This window comes from Giraffa tippelskirchi, chromosome 8 (genome assembly GCF_054371585.1).
Source record: "Giraffa tippelskirchi isolate mGirTip1 chromosome 8, T2T-mGirTip1v1.2.pri, whole genome shotgun sequence".
NCBI lineage: Eukaryota > Metazoa > Chordata > Mammalia > Artiodactyla > Giraffidae > Giraffa > Giraffa tippelskirchi.
In genome coordinates, this window is record NC_137282.1 from 123,867,476 (window position 1) to 123,883,626 (window position 16,151).

The 16,151-nt window shown below is 42.3% G+C and overlaps 1 protein-coding gene across 1 annotated transcript; it reads right to left on the reverse strand.

Annotated features, from left to right (window-relative positions):
* Positions 1-301: 301 nt before the first annotated feature.
* LOC145517438 (HLA class II histocompatibility antigen, DQ beta 1 chain-like) lies at positions 302-10,143 on the reverse strand. The gene is made up of 6 exons (XM_081519863.1): positions 9,961-10,143; positions 4,761-5,021; positions 2,608-2,889; positions 1,961-2,071; positions 1,682-1,740; positions 302-1,117 (listed from the first exon to the last, which is right to left on the reverse strand). Exons 1-3 carry the CDS (start codon positions 10,061-10,063, stop codon positions 2,609-2,611), a joined length of 645 nt encoding a protein of 214 aa, XP_081375989.1. The 5' UTR covers positions 10,064-10,143; the 3' UTR covers positions 302-1,117; positions 1,682-1,740; positions 1,961-2,071; position 2,608.
* Between the last annotated feature and the right edge of the window lie 6,008 nt (positions 10,144-16,151).

Here is a 16,151-nt window from a genome sequence, read left to right on the forward strand (position 1 = left end):
AAAGACAAAAAGAAGAAAGCAGAGATACAGATGGAGAGAGACACGGAGAGAAGTACACTGAGGCAGAAGGCGGGGAGAGGGCCCAGAGACGGGGCTAAGAGAGGGGAGAAGGTCTCACTGACGTCCTGGGATCTAGGCATTTTTCTGAAGTCAAATCCGAACACGAGCTTTCCAGTTACATGAAACCCCCAAAGGAATGTTTTCCTTTAGGCTGATTTTAGGAGAGTTTTCATCATATGCACAGGAAAAAATACTTGCTAATAAAACTTCCACTGTTAATTATACATTCTGGTAGTTTGGATTCAATGAGCAATAATTTTATTGATATTTTGCCCCAGTGAGACAGTGCAGTTGACAGAAGATATTTGCTCTATCTGTTTGATTCATCACATTAGGCAGTGGGTCCATGAAGAGACCAAACCATTTCACTTGCACAAATATATAGAAACTCATCAGACTGTAGTAGAAGCCAGAAAAGTCTACTGCACACAATCCCAGCTTCCAGGACCCACAGACAATGGAAAATTGAATTTACTTCACACCTCACTTCATGTTGTTATTTGATACCTGAATTAGACCAAGGATGGGGACCCAAGACTTTCTAGTCTCCTTGCCTGGATCTGACCTTCTTTGGGACATAACTGAACTTGAGAATCTGACCTTTTCTCTGCCAGTGTTTCCCCAGGACAACCACCATCACACTCAATAAGAATTAGGAGCACAAGGGATTCACAAATCTATTTAAATTTGAAAACTATTTGATGGAAAGATAAAAGAGTTTGACACTGAATTCACAGGCAGTTTTCAAAAGAGAACGAGATCAGAAATGCCTATTGAGGGCATTTATAGTTCAAACAGACTCAGCAGGCAGCTCAGAGAGCCAAAGAGGAAAGCTGAGTCATGGGCAGAAATTCAGGAAAAATCGAAACAAAAAGAGGACGAGACAGCTGCTTCTGGGTCACTGGGAGTCAGGTCCTGATAGATGATGTGGGCAGAGCTGGCTTGTTCACAGGTCCTGAGAGAAGGGAGGCAGGAACCGCAGAGAAGCATAGCAGGACAAGATCAGGAAAGAGTCATGACAGATCCCAGGAAGAACGTTGGGGTCAGTGCAGGAAACCTGCAGGAAAGAAGCAGGACTCATAAGTCACACCCACCCCTGAAGTAGACTGAGCCCTACCCGCTCTGGGTCCCTCAGCAGCATAGGGACACTGAGATTAATCTCATCTAACACCTGCTCTTCACTATGTCTCCTGGAACTAAGGAAGGACCATACTCTACTAAAGCGAACACACATCTTCAGCTTGAAGGGCCACGTGGCCAGCTTCTGAGCACAGGTCATGGACTAATCGGATGGGTGAGAACTGTGGGCCCTGCCCTTTCTCCTACCAGCAAGTTCAGGAGTACTTCCTGTCACGGTGGTGCCTGGGGCATCATTCAGACACTCCTGAATGCCTGATAGCAGAGGCTGGATCCTCTTCTGGAGAAACCACCTCTGAGGTTTCCTGCAGAGACTGCACAGAAGGTTCCAGACTTTTCCCCGACCTCAACTCACATGAGTGAATGAGGTGTGAACCAAGAACTGAATAACAGAGGCAGGCGAGAGAGTCCAGACCAACCCACTCCAGACCTCTCTCTATCTTGTCTGTGTCATTGTTCCAGACCAGAAGGGGAGGGGGCTTACCTGTGGATGGAGCCTCAGGATCGGCCAGCAGGAAGGAAGGGAAATAAAAACTCATTCACCTGGGTGGTAAGAAAATAACATCTCTCTTTATCTCAGCCTCCGAAAGGAAATGAGGGGGCAGTTCTAGAAGGTTCTTTTCTCTGCTCCTACCCACATACAGTAAGGATTCAACTGTCACAAAAGATCACCCCAAGGTCACTGAGACAGTCACTACGGAAGGATCAACAGAGACTTTCAGCCCAGCACTTGTCTTCCCCTTTTTCTCCGAAGGCACCTTACCTCTCTTATCCCAAAAGTGGACAAAAAGGCCCACACCAAGGAAGATCAGCCCCAGCACAAAACCTCCAACTCCGCTCCGCATCTTGTTCTGGGCAGATTCAGACTGTGCACCTGGAAGTAAAAGCCCTCACATCAACGTCCCCACGGCTCACAGCACCCTCGTCTGGAAGCCTGGAGTCTGGTCGTGTGTATAAGAGACAGAGGGGCTCAGAAACCAGACAGAAGAGGGGAGGGCAGGCAAAGATCCCGGGGGGCTCTGATGGATGATGGGGGGAGGATGGTGGCCCCAAGGAGGCACGTCCATCTGTCTGTCCTCCGCAGGTCACCTTCAGATACCAGCCTCTACGTCAAAGCCCAGAGCTTGAGCACTTCAGGAGGCACATTACTCAGGCTGAACTGCAGCCTGGGGGACAGGGGCGAGGGGTCCACCATCACATCTTGGGGGGAAATGAGATAAGGACTCGACAGATGCCTTTCGACTTGAGATATTGGGATCTAGTCCTCGATCACTTCCAGCCCAGAAATTGTATCAGGGAGTTACGCAGGACACGAGGGCTGAAGACGGACCCCACCCCCACCAGACCCAGAGCTCTCCCTGAACTTTTTCTTTTCTGTCGAGTCCGTAGGGTCAATGAAGTGGCCCTTACATCATTCTACTGTGATGGGGCTCTGGAGGCTGTGGTGGTCCACGTGGCAAACGTAGACGTCTCCAAGCTGTGGTATTGTCTCTAGCATCACGTGAATCTGGTAGGTCCAGTCCCCATTCTGAGTAAGAGGTGTGAACCCAACTCCCACTGTCTCCTCCTGTTGATTCCAGAACCATTTGACTTTAACTTGGCGAGGATAGAAATTTGTCATTGAACAGACCAGCGGATTATGGTGGTTCGGGGCCTCTGTCCTGGGTGGAGAGACAGTCACCGTAGGCTCCACTAGGAGGAAAGGAGACAAAATTAGAGAATGAGGCAGCAAAGAAATTCCTACCAGGGGCTGCAGTCTGTCCTTAGAAACTAAAGCAGACCAGATAACAGGTATTACCACCAACTCTAACCAGAGGCAATTACTGTTCTAACACCATAGATTAATCTTACATGTCTGTAATTTTCATGTAAATGGAATGTTACTGTAGGTGCTATCTTGTTTCTGGCTGCTGTATCTCCACATAATCTCTACGAGATCCATTCCTGTAATGGTTTCCTGTTCCTTTCATTGCTGCAGAGTATTCTGTTGTATGGTTATAACTCAATTCATTTGTCCGTTCACTTGTTTCTTTTTTAGCATTTGATTTCTGTATTTGTCTGCGTCGAGTCTCAGCGGCGGCAGGGGAGCCTTCTTTACAGCGTGGATGTTTTGTTTGGCACGTGGGCTTAGTTGCTACACGGCCTGTGAAATCTCAGTTCTCCGGCCAAGAACCCCACTACCCCCGCACTGAAAGGCGCGGGTAACTGGACCACTGGGCCACTAGGGAAATCCCTGTTTATTTCTTTTTATTGCTGAGTAGTAGTCTATTATATAGTTATGCCTCAATTTGTCTCTTGACGAAAAGCTGGTTGTTTTCCGGCTTTGTTATAAATACGCTCTTTTCACATGCTTGCATGCACACACACACACACACACACACACAAAGATAACAAACATTTGTCATCTATTAGAATGCCAGCTCTGGGTTTATTTAGCTTATATGCTAGCCTACTTTGTCAGAGAAGAATACCTTTATTTAGCAATCACTGGTTTCTTGAACAAGATCATTTATGTGAAAGCTCTTTGTAACACAGACTGGATAATTTTTTGCTGAAGTATGGTTGATTTTGCTGAAGTATAGTTGATTGTTTTATTGAAGTATAGTTGATTTTTTGGAGAAGGAAATGGCAACCCACTCCAGTATTTTTGCCTGGAGATTTCCATGGACAGAGGAGCCTGGCAGGCTACAGTCCATGGGGTCGCAAGAGTCAGACACAATTTAGCAACTAAACCACCACACAGTTGATTTACAGTGTGTTCATTTCTGCTGTCCAGCTAAGTGACTCAATTATATATGTATTAAATATGTATTACATACTCTTTTTCATATTCTTTTCCACTATGGTTTATCACAGGATATTGAACATTGCTCCCTGTGCTATACAGTAGGACTTTGTTGTTTATTCATCCTATATATAATAGCTTGCATCTGCTAGTAGACTGGATAACTTTTAAACTATATATACATACCCATATATGTGCATGTATACATTCATGCCAAGTGTGCAGTGCATACAGTTGGAGGACCAAGGCCAGCTCCACCTAGCTGCCCCAGTGAAGCTGACAGAAGCATTGCTCTTGAGGTTGGGACTAAAAGGATGAGAGATTTCAATAGAAAAAGAAAGGGAAGGTGGAGAAAAGGAGAGCATTTCAAGGAGGAAGAATTACTTCCGCAAGGGTAAGAATGAAGGAAGTACACGAGAGTCAGATGTTGCAGGAAGGTGTGGAGTCTAGGAGATGAGAGGGACTCAGAAGCCCCACCAGATACGGCCAGGGCTTGGGACATTCGAAGGATTGAAGTTGCCAGTCACTCTTCCCAATGCGTCTCACATCTCCTGCATTGGCAGGTGGGTTCTTTACCACTAGCGCCACCTGGGAAGCCCCCACTGATTTTCACACCCTCCCAACTCTGCCCTGCCAGATCTTCCAACATGTTTTCCCCCTTAGAGAGTGACACCTCTCCTGATCCCCCCAAGATGCTGGGAAACCACAAAAGATCACTTTCCCGCATCCTTCCCCACGAGGCTCTGTGTGAAAGCATCTCAGCCCGTCCTAAACCCACCTCTCCGCTGGACCGTGAAGCCGGCCGTCTCTTTGTAGTTGTGTCTACACAGAGTCTTCACGTGGGCCCGAAACTCCGCCAGGAGGTCCTTCTGGGTGTTCCAGATCTCAGCACACACCCTGTCCAGCTCTGTAACAGCCACAAACTTGCCCACGTCGCTGTCAAAGTGCAGGATCTCTTCCTTGTTGTAGATCTGTCTGGCCACAAGCTCCGTCCCATTGGTGAAGTAGCACATGCCTTTAAACTGGTACACGAAATTCTCTGCGGGAGAACCCATTGAGTGAGATTTAGTTCAGCCTTACATCCCAACCAACCAACCACTTGTCTTGGGGAGGCATGGATGACAGAAGGAAAATACCAAAAGATTAAATCAAATCTGCTCTCAACCCTTAGAGTTGTATCCCCAGGAAAAACGTAGATGATTTCAGTGCATCAAATCTTGCACTGACAAAGTGCTTACAGTGCAGGTAGAATATAAAAAAAAAAAATCTTGCACTGAACATTGGGGAAAATCAAACATATAGTAAGAAAAAATAATGGAACAATGAGTGTTCGGTCATGAAGACACCAAACTGGTAGTATTTGCATGGCACAAATCTACAAATGAAGAAAATTCAAAATAATCTACTACTAACTGGATTTCAAGTACTAGGAAGTTCAACAGTGGCTGAAACCCAGATCCACTTTCAAACATTCTATACACCAGAAACAAATTTTAAACAAATTTTAATTATACTATGTATTATAGCATGAAAAATTGATTACTTAGGAATGATGCCTACAAAAGATATGTAAGATTTCCTAAAGGAAAGTAACAAAAGTTCATGAGCTATTTTAAAAATTCCTAAATAAATAGAAAGATACATAGATCCATCTTACACGTATAATGTATATAAATAGTACTTCGTGTGCATGGAAGACAGTAGTGTAAAGATAACAGTTCTCCCGAGTGAATTTATTAAGTCTAAAGTGAAAGTCGCTCAGTCGTGTCCAACTCTTTGTGACTCCATGAACTGTAGCCTACCAGGCTTCTCCGTTCATGGGATTTTCCAGGCAAGAGTACCAGAGTGGGTTGCCATTTCCTTCTCCAGGGGATCTTCCCGACCCAGGGATCGAACCCTGGTTTCCCACACTTTGGGCAGATGCTTTACCCTCTGAGCCACCAGGGAAGCCCTATTAAGTCTAAGCATATCAATTAAAATTTCTATAGTTCTTTTAAAAAAAAACTTTAAAACCTAATTCTAAAATTTCACATAAGTATCAGATCAGTTCAGTCACTTAGTCGCATCCAACTCTTTGCAACCCCATGGACTGCAGCACACCAGGCCTCCCTGTCCTTCACCAACTCCTGGAGCTTGCTCGAACTCATGTCCATCGAGTTGGTGATGCCATCCAAGCATCTCATCCTCTGTCGTCCCCTTCCCCTCCCGCCTTCAATCTTTCCCAGCATCAGGGTCTTTTCCAGTCAGTCAGTTCTTCGCATCAGGTGGCCAAAGTATTGGAGTTTCAGCTTCAGCATCGGTCCTTCCAATGAACACCCAGGATTGATCTCCTTTAGGATGGACTGGTTGGATCTCTTTGCAGTCCAAGGGACTCTCAAGACTCTTCTCCAACACCACAGTTCAAAAGCATCAATTCTCCAGTGCTCAGCTTTCTTTATAGTCTAACTCTCACATCCATACATGACCACTGGAAAAACCATAGCTTTGACTAGACGGACTTTTGTTGGCAAAGTAATGTCTCTGCTTTTTAATATGCTGTCTAGGTTGGTCATAGCTTTTCACAGAAGTATAAAAAGCAAAAAATAGCCAAACTACTCTTGAAGAAGTAAACTTGGTGAAAAACATTATTCTATTAAATATCAAGATATCAAATAAAACAATGGTAATTACACACTGTGTTATTAACACAGACATAAAAGAATAGATAGGTCCCCAAATAAGCTCCATGCATATATTTACACTAAATTTTTGACTGAGGAAGCACTACAGATCACTGGGGAAACAATACTTTGTTAGTAAATGGTGCTGTGAAAAATGAGTATCCGTTGCTGGGGGGGTGGGGTGGAGAAGAAGCTAGACCATTCTTCACACCCTGTGCAAACTAAACCTGGATGAATTAAAGCCCTGAGTATGAAATGCAATCCTATCAATACATTAGAGATGAAATCTGAGAATATCTTCATGACTCTGGAAGTATAAAGGATTTCTTAAGCAAATCATTAAAGAGACAAGCCATTAAAGAGAAATGATTGATCAACTTCATTAGAATAACAGCTTCTGCTCATCAAAAGATATCTTAAGAGAATAAAAAGACAAGCCATGAAGTGCTAACAATTGGCAAAGCAGGTGGTGACCATGTGCTTGGTTTGGAGTCTAGTATTTTTTTATTTCTTAAAAATAAATAAGACAGATCCTATTATAGAAAAAAAAAGAGAGAAAGTTCAAAATAGGTACTACAATAAAGACTAAACTCAAGCAGACAATAAACATAGGCAGAGCTGCCCATCCTCATTAAAATCAAAGAAATTCAAGTTAAAAATACAGTGAAATACAGACACAGAGATCAGGTGTGTGGATGCCTTAGGGAGGGGATGAATGGAGTGGGAGTTTAGGATGAGCAGATGCAAACTCTTATATAAGAATGAATAGACAGTAAGTTCTTACTGCACAGCACAGGGAACTGTATTCAATATCCTATGATAAATCATAGTGGAATAGAATAATTTTTTAAAAGAATGTACATATATATGTGTATAACTAAATCATTTTGCTGTACAGCAGAAATTAACACAACATTGTAAATCAACTATACTTCAAAAGAAAAATACAGTGAAATACCACTCTATATCCACCAGATAAGAAAACATAACAACAACAACAAAAAAGAAAACAAAAGTGCCAAGAACTGGGTTCTTTTTATAAGAAGCAATCAATTTGAATAACTCTTGGATATTCTGTTGCAAAGGTACATATTTCATTTTGAACCTCCAATTCCATTCTAAATATATAGTCAAAGAAAAAGCAGGCTCATATGCATCAGGATACACAGGGGGGAACGTGGACGCAATCCAAAAGTGCACGTCAAAATGGGTAAGTACGTGAAGGCTTGATCAGGTTGTTGGCAGGGGAGGGGGTGACAAGTGTCTGGACAGGGGCATGTTTTGGAGGTAGAGTTAGCAGGTTGGACTTGGGATCCTACAGCGAAGAAAGATTCAAGAATGTCTCCCAGCCTCAGGGCCTGAACGTCTGGGTGGGATAGTGGTGGTATTTACAAAGAGGAGAAAATCTAGGGGAGAAAGAAGTTCAGTGGAGAAAGGCCACAGTCCATTAGTCCTTGTTAAGCTTGCATGTCCTATGAGACAGCAAGCAGAGATAAACTTGGCAATTAACATATATATTTGTCATTGCACAGAGAAAAATCCAGATGGTTATCACCTAACTTATAAAGGGATTCTCTCCAGGAAGTGGAATTGGGGGTGGGGGAAGGAGAGACGAATGGGAAATAAGTTACTTCTACTTTTGACTTTATTTATATTAATAAGGTTTGAAACTGTTACAATGAATATGTGCTACTTTGGAAATTCAAATAAAAGAATACAAATAAAAGAAAAAAAGAATGGGTAAGTACATTGTAGCACACTCATAACATGGAATCTCCTACACAACAATGAAAATGGATTGATGATTGTTACGTGAAAGATCTATGACAGATCTCAAACATTATACTGAGCAGAAGTGAGACAATCCATTCATAGAACAGATGAAGCTAGAGCTTATCATACTAAGTGAAGTGATTCCAAAAGAGAAAGACAAATATCATATGATATCACTTATATGTGGAATCTAAAATATGACAAAAACGAACCTGTCTACAAAACAGAAACAGAATCACGGACATGGAGAACAGGTTTGTGGTTTCTAACAGCTTGTGGGGAAGGAGAGGAATGGACTGCGAGTTTGGGGATGTAAGCTACTACATTTAGAATGGACAAACAACAAGGTCCTACTGTAGATGGAACTCTATTCAATATCCTGTGATAAACCATAATGGAAAAGAACAAAAAAAGAATGTATATAAATGTGACTCAGCAAATGAGTCACTTTGCTGTACAGCAGAAATTGGCACAACACTGTAAACCAACTATTCTTCAATAAAAAATAGTTTGGTAACAAAAAATTTGTAGAACATTTAAAGAGGGAAATAACTAATCTCTGTTGTTTAAGGATATGTTCATATATGTCCAAACCGTGAAGAAAAGCAGTAAGATTAAGATTATAAGAGTCATAATAGAGCTGACTTCTGGAAATCAGAAGCGGGTATGACCTGGTTTCAGACCTGGTTATTGGTTTTTTGGATATTTCTATATCACTTTTATTAAACTTTCCATATGTGTTTTGCATAATGTCTGCTTTACACAAATAATGTTATATTACAAAATAACCAATGTTTAAAAAAATGTCAGCTAATAACACTTACCCTAAAGTCATCTGTGTGCATATGCTTGTGTTTTAGAAAGATGTGTGTAATGTATTACTATAGGATTTGGAAATTTGTGCATGCACAATAAATATTAATTCTCTTCTTTTCTCACTATTTTCACAGCGATATTGATATTGATATTCTGCAGCAATATGGATTCAGGTTTGTACATAAACTCCGAATTAGTGACAATCGTTGCCTGGACCCTTCCCATTTCTCCTCTCAGACCCAACAAAAGGCCTGCGGACCTGCAGCTCACACTCAAGGAGCTCACCCTCTTCAGAGAGTGAAGCTGCAGAGACTAAAGCTGTCTTGAATTTCTCCAACCTTCAGTTTGAGCGGACATAAACACCCCTCGCCCCAAAGAGTGCCTAGGACAGTAAATCCTTGCCACTCACTCTCTGAGCAGTCTTAACGTTTCTCATTTTGCCTGGCCTCTGGTGTAGAAATGGACTTTCTCTTTTTCTGCCAGAACTCTGCGATCCCAAAGTCTTTTCCCTGAGAGACACTAACCTTCCTTCCAAATGCAGAGGTTGAAAAAAGGAATCTAGCAACATTCTTTTTTTCTGAAGAGGAGAAATCTAGACCCTGATAGAAGCCCTTCTAAATTCTCTCTGCAATTTGGCCAGAGTGCACCGCGACCAGCCCTAAACCAAAGAGACGTCGGAGGTTAATTCCCAGATTGGAGAGCTCTGAAAAGCATCCATCGAGCACTTACTTGGAGCATCCCTGCAGTGAGCCTCGGGGATCCTCAGCACCAGGAACACAACCATCACCATTCCAGCCACAGTCCCAGGGTTCCTGGGGATGGTCACCCTCATCTTTCCACCCTTGAGACAGAAACGGTGTAAGAGAAGGACTGGAAGTCACCGCAGCTGCCGCCAATGGACCCGACGCTTCGCTTTGCAGAGCATGAAAATGAGGAAACCTGTGAACTTTAGGATAGGACAGTACCTAGGGCGAAGGCCAATCAATCCGATGACTTGGGATCTCATTTGTCTCTGGGTAAACACCTTCAAAGAAAGTTCTCCATTCAAAAAGCATTCATGGACTGTTGATAGGTACCCATCACTAGGTCATCACCAAAAACCACTGCGCTGAAAACATGTTTGGAGACTTCAGGAACCAGAAAAGGAAAGTGAATTGGAGTATTTCTTCTGGGACATTTCTTCAATTTTCCTGGTTCTCATATTCAGGGTTTGACTGTACGGAGGTGGAAACAAATGAAATGATATTCCTTGGGAAAGAAGATAATTGTCTAAAAGCTGTTCACTACCTTCCTTGACTTATGAGACACAATGAGATATGATGTAAAGCAACAGATTTTGAGGAAAATGTACTTGTATCAAAAGGAATCGATGAACTCTGTAACCACATAGCTCAGGGAAATTCTGCTCAATGCTCTGTGGTGATCTAAATGGGAAGGAACCCAGGAAAAGAGGGGATATATGTGTATGGATGGCTGATTCACTTTGTTGTACAGTAGAAACTAACACAGCAACATAAAGCAACCATACTCCAATAAAAATTAATCTTTAAAAATAACAGAATAAAACGTAGAAAAAAGATTTTAAAATTTTAAAAACTAAAAAGGAGATAAACTATCTAAGAAGGACTTGCAAGTGAATTATAACATAATTTCATACAAGAAGTATTGGGCCACCACTGGAAATTATAATGAAGAGTTACTTGACATGCTGTAGAGTAAAATAAATCATTGTACAAAAAATAGACTCTGTGGCCTTCAACAAATTACATAATCTCTCTTAGAGATTTTTTTTGAAGTAATATTGGTTTATAACATTATGTAAGTTCTCACCTAAACCCCATCCACAGACCCACCACTGCTCACCCCACACCCCACTGAGGAAGCAGAGACATCCATCTGCTGCCTGTCCTTGGGGACCATACACCATACACCGTACACCTCTACACTGGTAGGCAGATTCTCGTTTACTGTACCACCAGGGAAGTCCCCAGCCTTTGTTTGTACATTTTTTGATGATGGCCACTCTGATCATCAGTGTGAGGTGATACTTCATTGTAGTTTTGACTTGCAATTCTCTGATAATTAATGATGCTGAGCGTCTTTTCATGTGCTTTTTGGCCATCTGTATGTCTTCTTTGGAGCAAGAAAATATTTTGATTCTGGGTAAAGTCTGTGTAATGATCCTATTTGGCAACAAGTATAGACAGAGGGGCTTTCCTGATGATTCAGTTGGTGAAGAATCTGCCTACAGTGCGGGAGACCCAGGTCTGGAAGATCCCCTGGAGAAGGGATTGGCTACCCACTCCATTGCTCTTGTCTAGAGTTCCATAGACAGAGGAGCCTGGCGGGCTACAGTCTATGAGGTTGCAAAGAGTTGGCCACGACTGAGAGACTAACACTTACACTTTCATAGACAGATGTGGACCTGGAAATAAAGACTGAGAAGGAAAAACAGTGGATATGGACTAGAGGAGTGGAGAACAGTCAAGAGAGATTTCTCTGGTGAGCATATCTTTGAAAGGCCAGTTCTTTTGGTTTTGGAAGTTTGTTGAGGACAAACACTAACTTCTTTTGCCAGCACCTCAGAATCTCTGCTTTATGGATAGACTTCAGCATCAACATCAGAATCTTCTCCTATCAGAGAACCCAATGTCTTCTTTTATATCTAATCTGGAAACCAAGAATAATGATGAAATTGTTCTGTGATTTTATTTATGCCAACTTCAGCAATCTTAGGTATTCTCCAATGCACTATCTCCTTTACTGGTGGTTTAGTCATTAAGTCGTGATCTCCTTCATTAGCAACTACTAATTCATCAATTTCTTTGCAATATTTTTGAAGTTTGCGCATTTTCCACCCATACCATCTTTGTGCAATCAGTTGCATTAATTTTTCTGGTGACATCTAAAGAACTCTTCTGTCATACATTTTCTCTTTCAAATTACAAAGTGAAAGTAAAATGGGGTATTCTCTTTTTCACTTGGCAGAAACTAATGAAGAAACTGAATTAGTAGATGCATGATGTTTCCAAATTTGCAAAAATTATATACACCCTAGAGGCCAGTTGTTATGAACAGCAATGGACAGGCAATGTACTAGAGAACTGCATGTGTTACTTTTACTAGAATAGATATGGCTTCCATTTTTTATATGACTATCAAAAAGAAATACGTGTTTCTTTTTCTAATCTCATCTGTGTGCCTGAATTTTTTGACTTCCTACTTTCATTGAATCAACATTTATTGAGTAGCTCTGTTCCAGGCACCAGGAAACCATCAGTGGTGGGGCAGAAGAGAGAATTCCTTGTCTCCTGAAGCTCAGTTCTAGCAGGACTGCCTGCATTATACTCTGAAAAATGCATGGATTGAACTAGATCATCTCTACTGTCCCTTCTAGGCCTTAGAGCCTGTGATGAGGTCACACCTCATGGTGACTGGGGAGCTGGTCAGTGCCCTGAGGTCACAGAACAGTCAGTTTGCCAAATGGACTTGCTTCTTGTTGACTCGAGTTATAATAAACCAGATTTGGGTTTGTATCTACATGATCCTCTTATAGAATATTAGAATATTATAGAATATTAAATTCAATATAAAATTCACCCAGATCTGTATCGATACAGCTGCAGACTTCCTCTGTAAGGTCAGTGACAGCAATAATTAAGAACAGTAGCCTAAGGAGGAAGGGAAGGATACAGGCAGTGAGGGGACAGAAACACAAGACTTCCCTGGCTGGACTGGAAAATGCCTCATCACCTCTTTTCCCTTCCCTGAATTTCCATATCCCCCATTGCTCCTCTCAGAGCCTTGCAGACTGAGGTAATATGAGAAAAAGTAGATGCAGAGGCTAGTGCGGAAATCCCCTTAGAAAATGTCAGATTTCCACGGGGATTCCCTCCATGAACTTGGAGAGTTCAGTTCAGTTCAGTCGCTCAGTCGTGTCCGACTCTTTGTGACCCCATGGACTGCAGCACACCAGGCCTCCCTGTCCATCACCAACTCCTAGAGTTTACTCAAACTCATGTCCATTGAGTCAGTGATGCCATCCAACCAAGTCATCCTCTGTCATCCCCTTCTCCTCCCGCCTTCAATCTTTCCCAGAATCAGGGGCTTTTCCAATCAGTCAGTTCTTCACATCAGGTGGCCAAAGTATTGGAGCTTCTGCTTCAGCATCAGTCCTTCCAATGAATATTCAGGACTGATTTCCTTTAGGATGGACTGGTTGGATCTCCTTGCAGTCCAAGGGACTCTCAAGAGTGTTCTCCAACACCACAGTTCAAGAGCATCGATTCTTCAGCACTCAGCTTTCTTTATAGTCCAACTCTCACATCCATACATGACTACTGGAAAAACCATAGCCTTGACTAGATGGACCTTTGTTGGCAAATTAATGTCTCTGCTTTTTAATAAGCTGTCTAGGTTGGTCATAACTTTCCTTCCAAGGAACAAGTGTCTTTTAATTTCATGGCTGCAGTCACCATCTGCAGTGATTCTGGAGCCCAGGAAAATAAAGTCAGCCACTGTTGCCATTGTTTTCCCATCTATCTGCCATGAAATGATGGGACCAGATGCCATGATCTTAGTTTTCTGAATGTTGAGCTTTAAGCCAACTTTTTCACTCTCCTCTTTCACTTTCATCAAGAAGCTCTTTAGTTCTTCTGCTATTTTCTGCCATTTGCATATCTGAGGTTATTGATATTTCTCCAGGCAATCTTGATTCCAGCTTGTGCTTCCTCCAGCCCAGCATTTCTCATGATGTACTCTGCATATAAGTTAAATAAGCAGGGTGACAATACACAGCCTTGATGTACTCATTTCCCTCTTTGGAACCAGTCTGTTGTTCCATGTCCAGTTCTAACTGTTGCTTCCTGACCTGCATACAGGTTTCTCAAGAGGCAGGTCAGGTGGTCTGTATTCCCATCTTTTTAAGAATTTTCCACAGTTTGTTGTGATCCACACAGTCAAAGGCTTTGGCATAGTCGGTAAAGCAGAAGTAGATGTTTTTCTGGAACTCTCTTGCTTTTTCAATGATCCAGCAAATGTTAGCAATTTGATCTCTGGTTCCTCTGCCTTTTCTAAATCCACCTTGAACATCTGAAAGTTCACAGTTCATGTATTGTTGAAGCCTGGCTTGAAGAATTTTGAGCATTACTTTACTAGCATGTGAGATGAGTGCAATTGTGCAGTTGTGCAGTAGTTTGAGCATTCTTTGGCATTGCCTTTCTTTGGGATTGGAATGAAAACTGAACTTTTCCAGTCCTGTGACCACTGCTGACTTTTCCAAATTTGCTGCCATATTGAGTGCAGCATTACCTTTTAGGATTTGAAATAATAGCTCAAGTGGAATTCCATCACCTCCACTAGCTTTGTTCGTAGTGATACTTCCTAATGCCCACTTGACTTCACATTCCAGGATGTCTGGCTCTAGGCCAGTGATCACACCATCGTGATTATCTGGGTCATGAAGATCTTTTTTGTACAGTTCTTCTGTGTATTCCTTCCACCTCCTCTTAATATCTTCTGCTTCTGTTAGGTCCATACCATTTTTGTCCTTTATTGGCCCATCTTTGCATGAAATGTTCCCTTGGTAGCTCTGATTTTCTTGAAGAGATCTGTAGTCTTTCTGATTCTACTGTTTTCCTCTATTTCTTTGCACTGATCACTGAGGAAGGCTTTCTTATCTCTCCTTGCTATTCTTTGGAACTCTGCATTCAAATAGGTATATCTTTCCTTTTCTCCTTTGCCTTTCTCTTCTCTTCTATTCATAGCTATTTGTAAGGCCTCCCCAGACAACCATTTTGCCCTTTTGCATTTCTTGAACTTGGAGAAAGCCAACTTAAAGTCCACCGCGATCGCCATCTGGCTGTAGGAGTACCACATCACATTTTCAGAGCAGCGACCCATGGCTGCCTAAGCAAAGCCGACTCAGGTTTAAGATGATTACATTTCTGAACTTTTCTTAATGGAAATTTTATTTGATGGTTAATCTAGCATTGTGACCATTTCCCTCACCTGGACGTGAAACCTAGTCTTCTTTCAGCTCATCCTTGGTTTGCTGAGGATGCTACGGTTGAGATTGTTCTGTCCCCAAAAGCCCACCCATATAAGACCTGTGACTGTCTCCTTCACCTTACCTTCCTCTCCCAAGCACACTCTGGAGCCCAATCCTAAGAGGTCACCATTAAAATCCTTGAGTTTAATGAGACTGCAAAAAATACTTTAACTTGGACACTAGTAAATCAAGGGAAAGGATTCAACGTTGATCTTTTCTTTCCACCAGTACCATGTGGCAAACCACTCCTCAGTGAAGGGAAGGATCTCTTTACAGAAGCAGCAGTGCATGTAAATGAAGAAGGGATGATAGAATTAGCCCTTTCCCTATCCACATTCAGTTCAGTCAGTTCAGTTGCTCAGTCGAGTCCGACTCTTTGCGACCCCATGGACTGCAGCACGCCAGGCCTCCCTGTCCATCACCAACTCCAGGAGCCTACTCATTTTGACGTTTCCCAGGGAATTAATTGACCCAGGCAATGGTTACTAACATCATGGAGAGACAAACAGTGTGTGTGTCTCATGGTGAGATCACAGCACCACCTATGGACGTTTCAGAGGAATGGCATCTAAGTCTAATCCAACCTCTTGAGCAGATGCCGATTTGCGAGACCTGCAAAGGACAGAGGGACATGGCAAACTGCGCCGAGTGTCTCATTCAGCAAATCCAGACTGCAGAGAACTGTGTAGGCCAATAGCTCAGGAATTTCACTGTATTAATCATAAGGAACAAAAAGGGATGGAGGAGAAACCTGTAAATGTGAATAAACATAAATGACAGCTAAATAAAAAGGAACACGTTTGACTCAGTTCTAATAAGGTGGATGAACCTAGAGCTTATTATACAAAGTGAAGTAAGTCAGAAAGAGAAA

Excerpts from the sequence above, each read along its gene's own strand:
- LOC145517438 (XM_081519863.1), bottom strand. The coding sequence starts at position 10,063 with ATGAGGGTGACCATCCCCAGGAACCCTGGGACTGTGGCTGGAATGGTG. Across the intron at positions 5,022-9,960 it reads TCACTGCAGGGATGCTCCAA|AGAATTTCGTGTACCAGTTT; the intron begins GTAAGTGCTCGA and ends GTTCTCCCGCAG. Across the intron at positions 2,890-4,760 it reads CTTCACGGTCCAGCGGAGAG|TGGAGCCTACGGTGACTGTC; the intron begins GTGGGTTTAGGA and ends CTTTCCTCCTAG.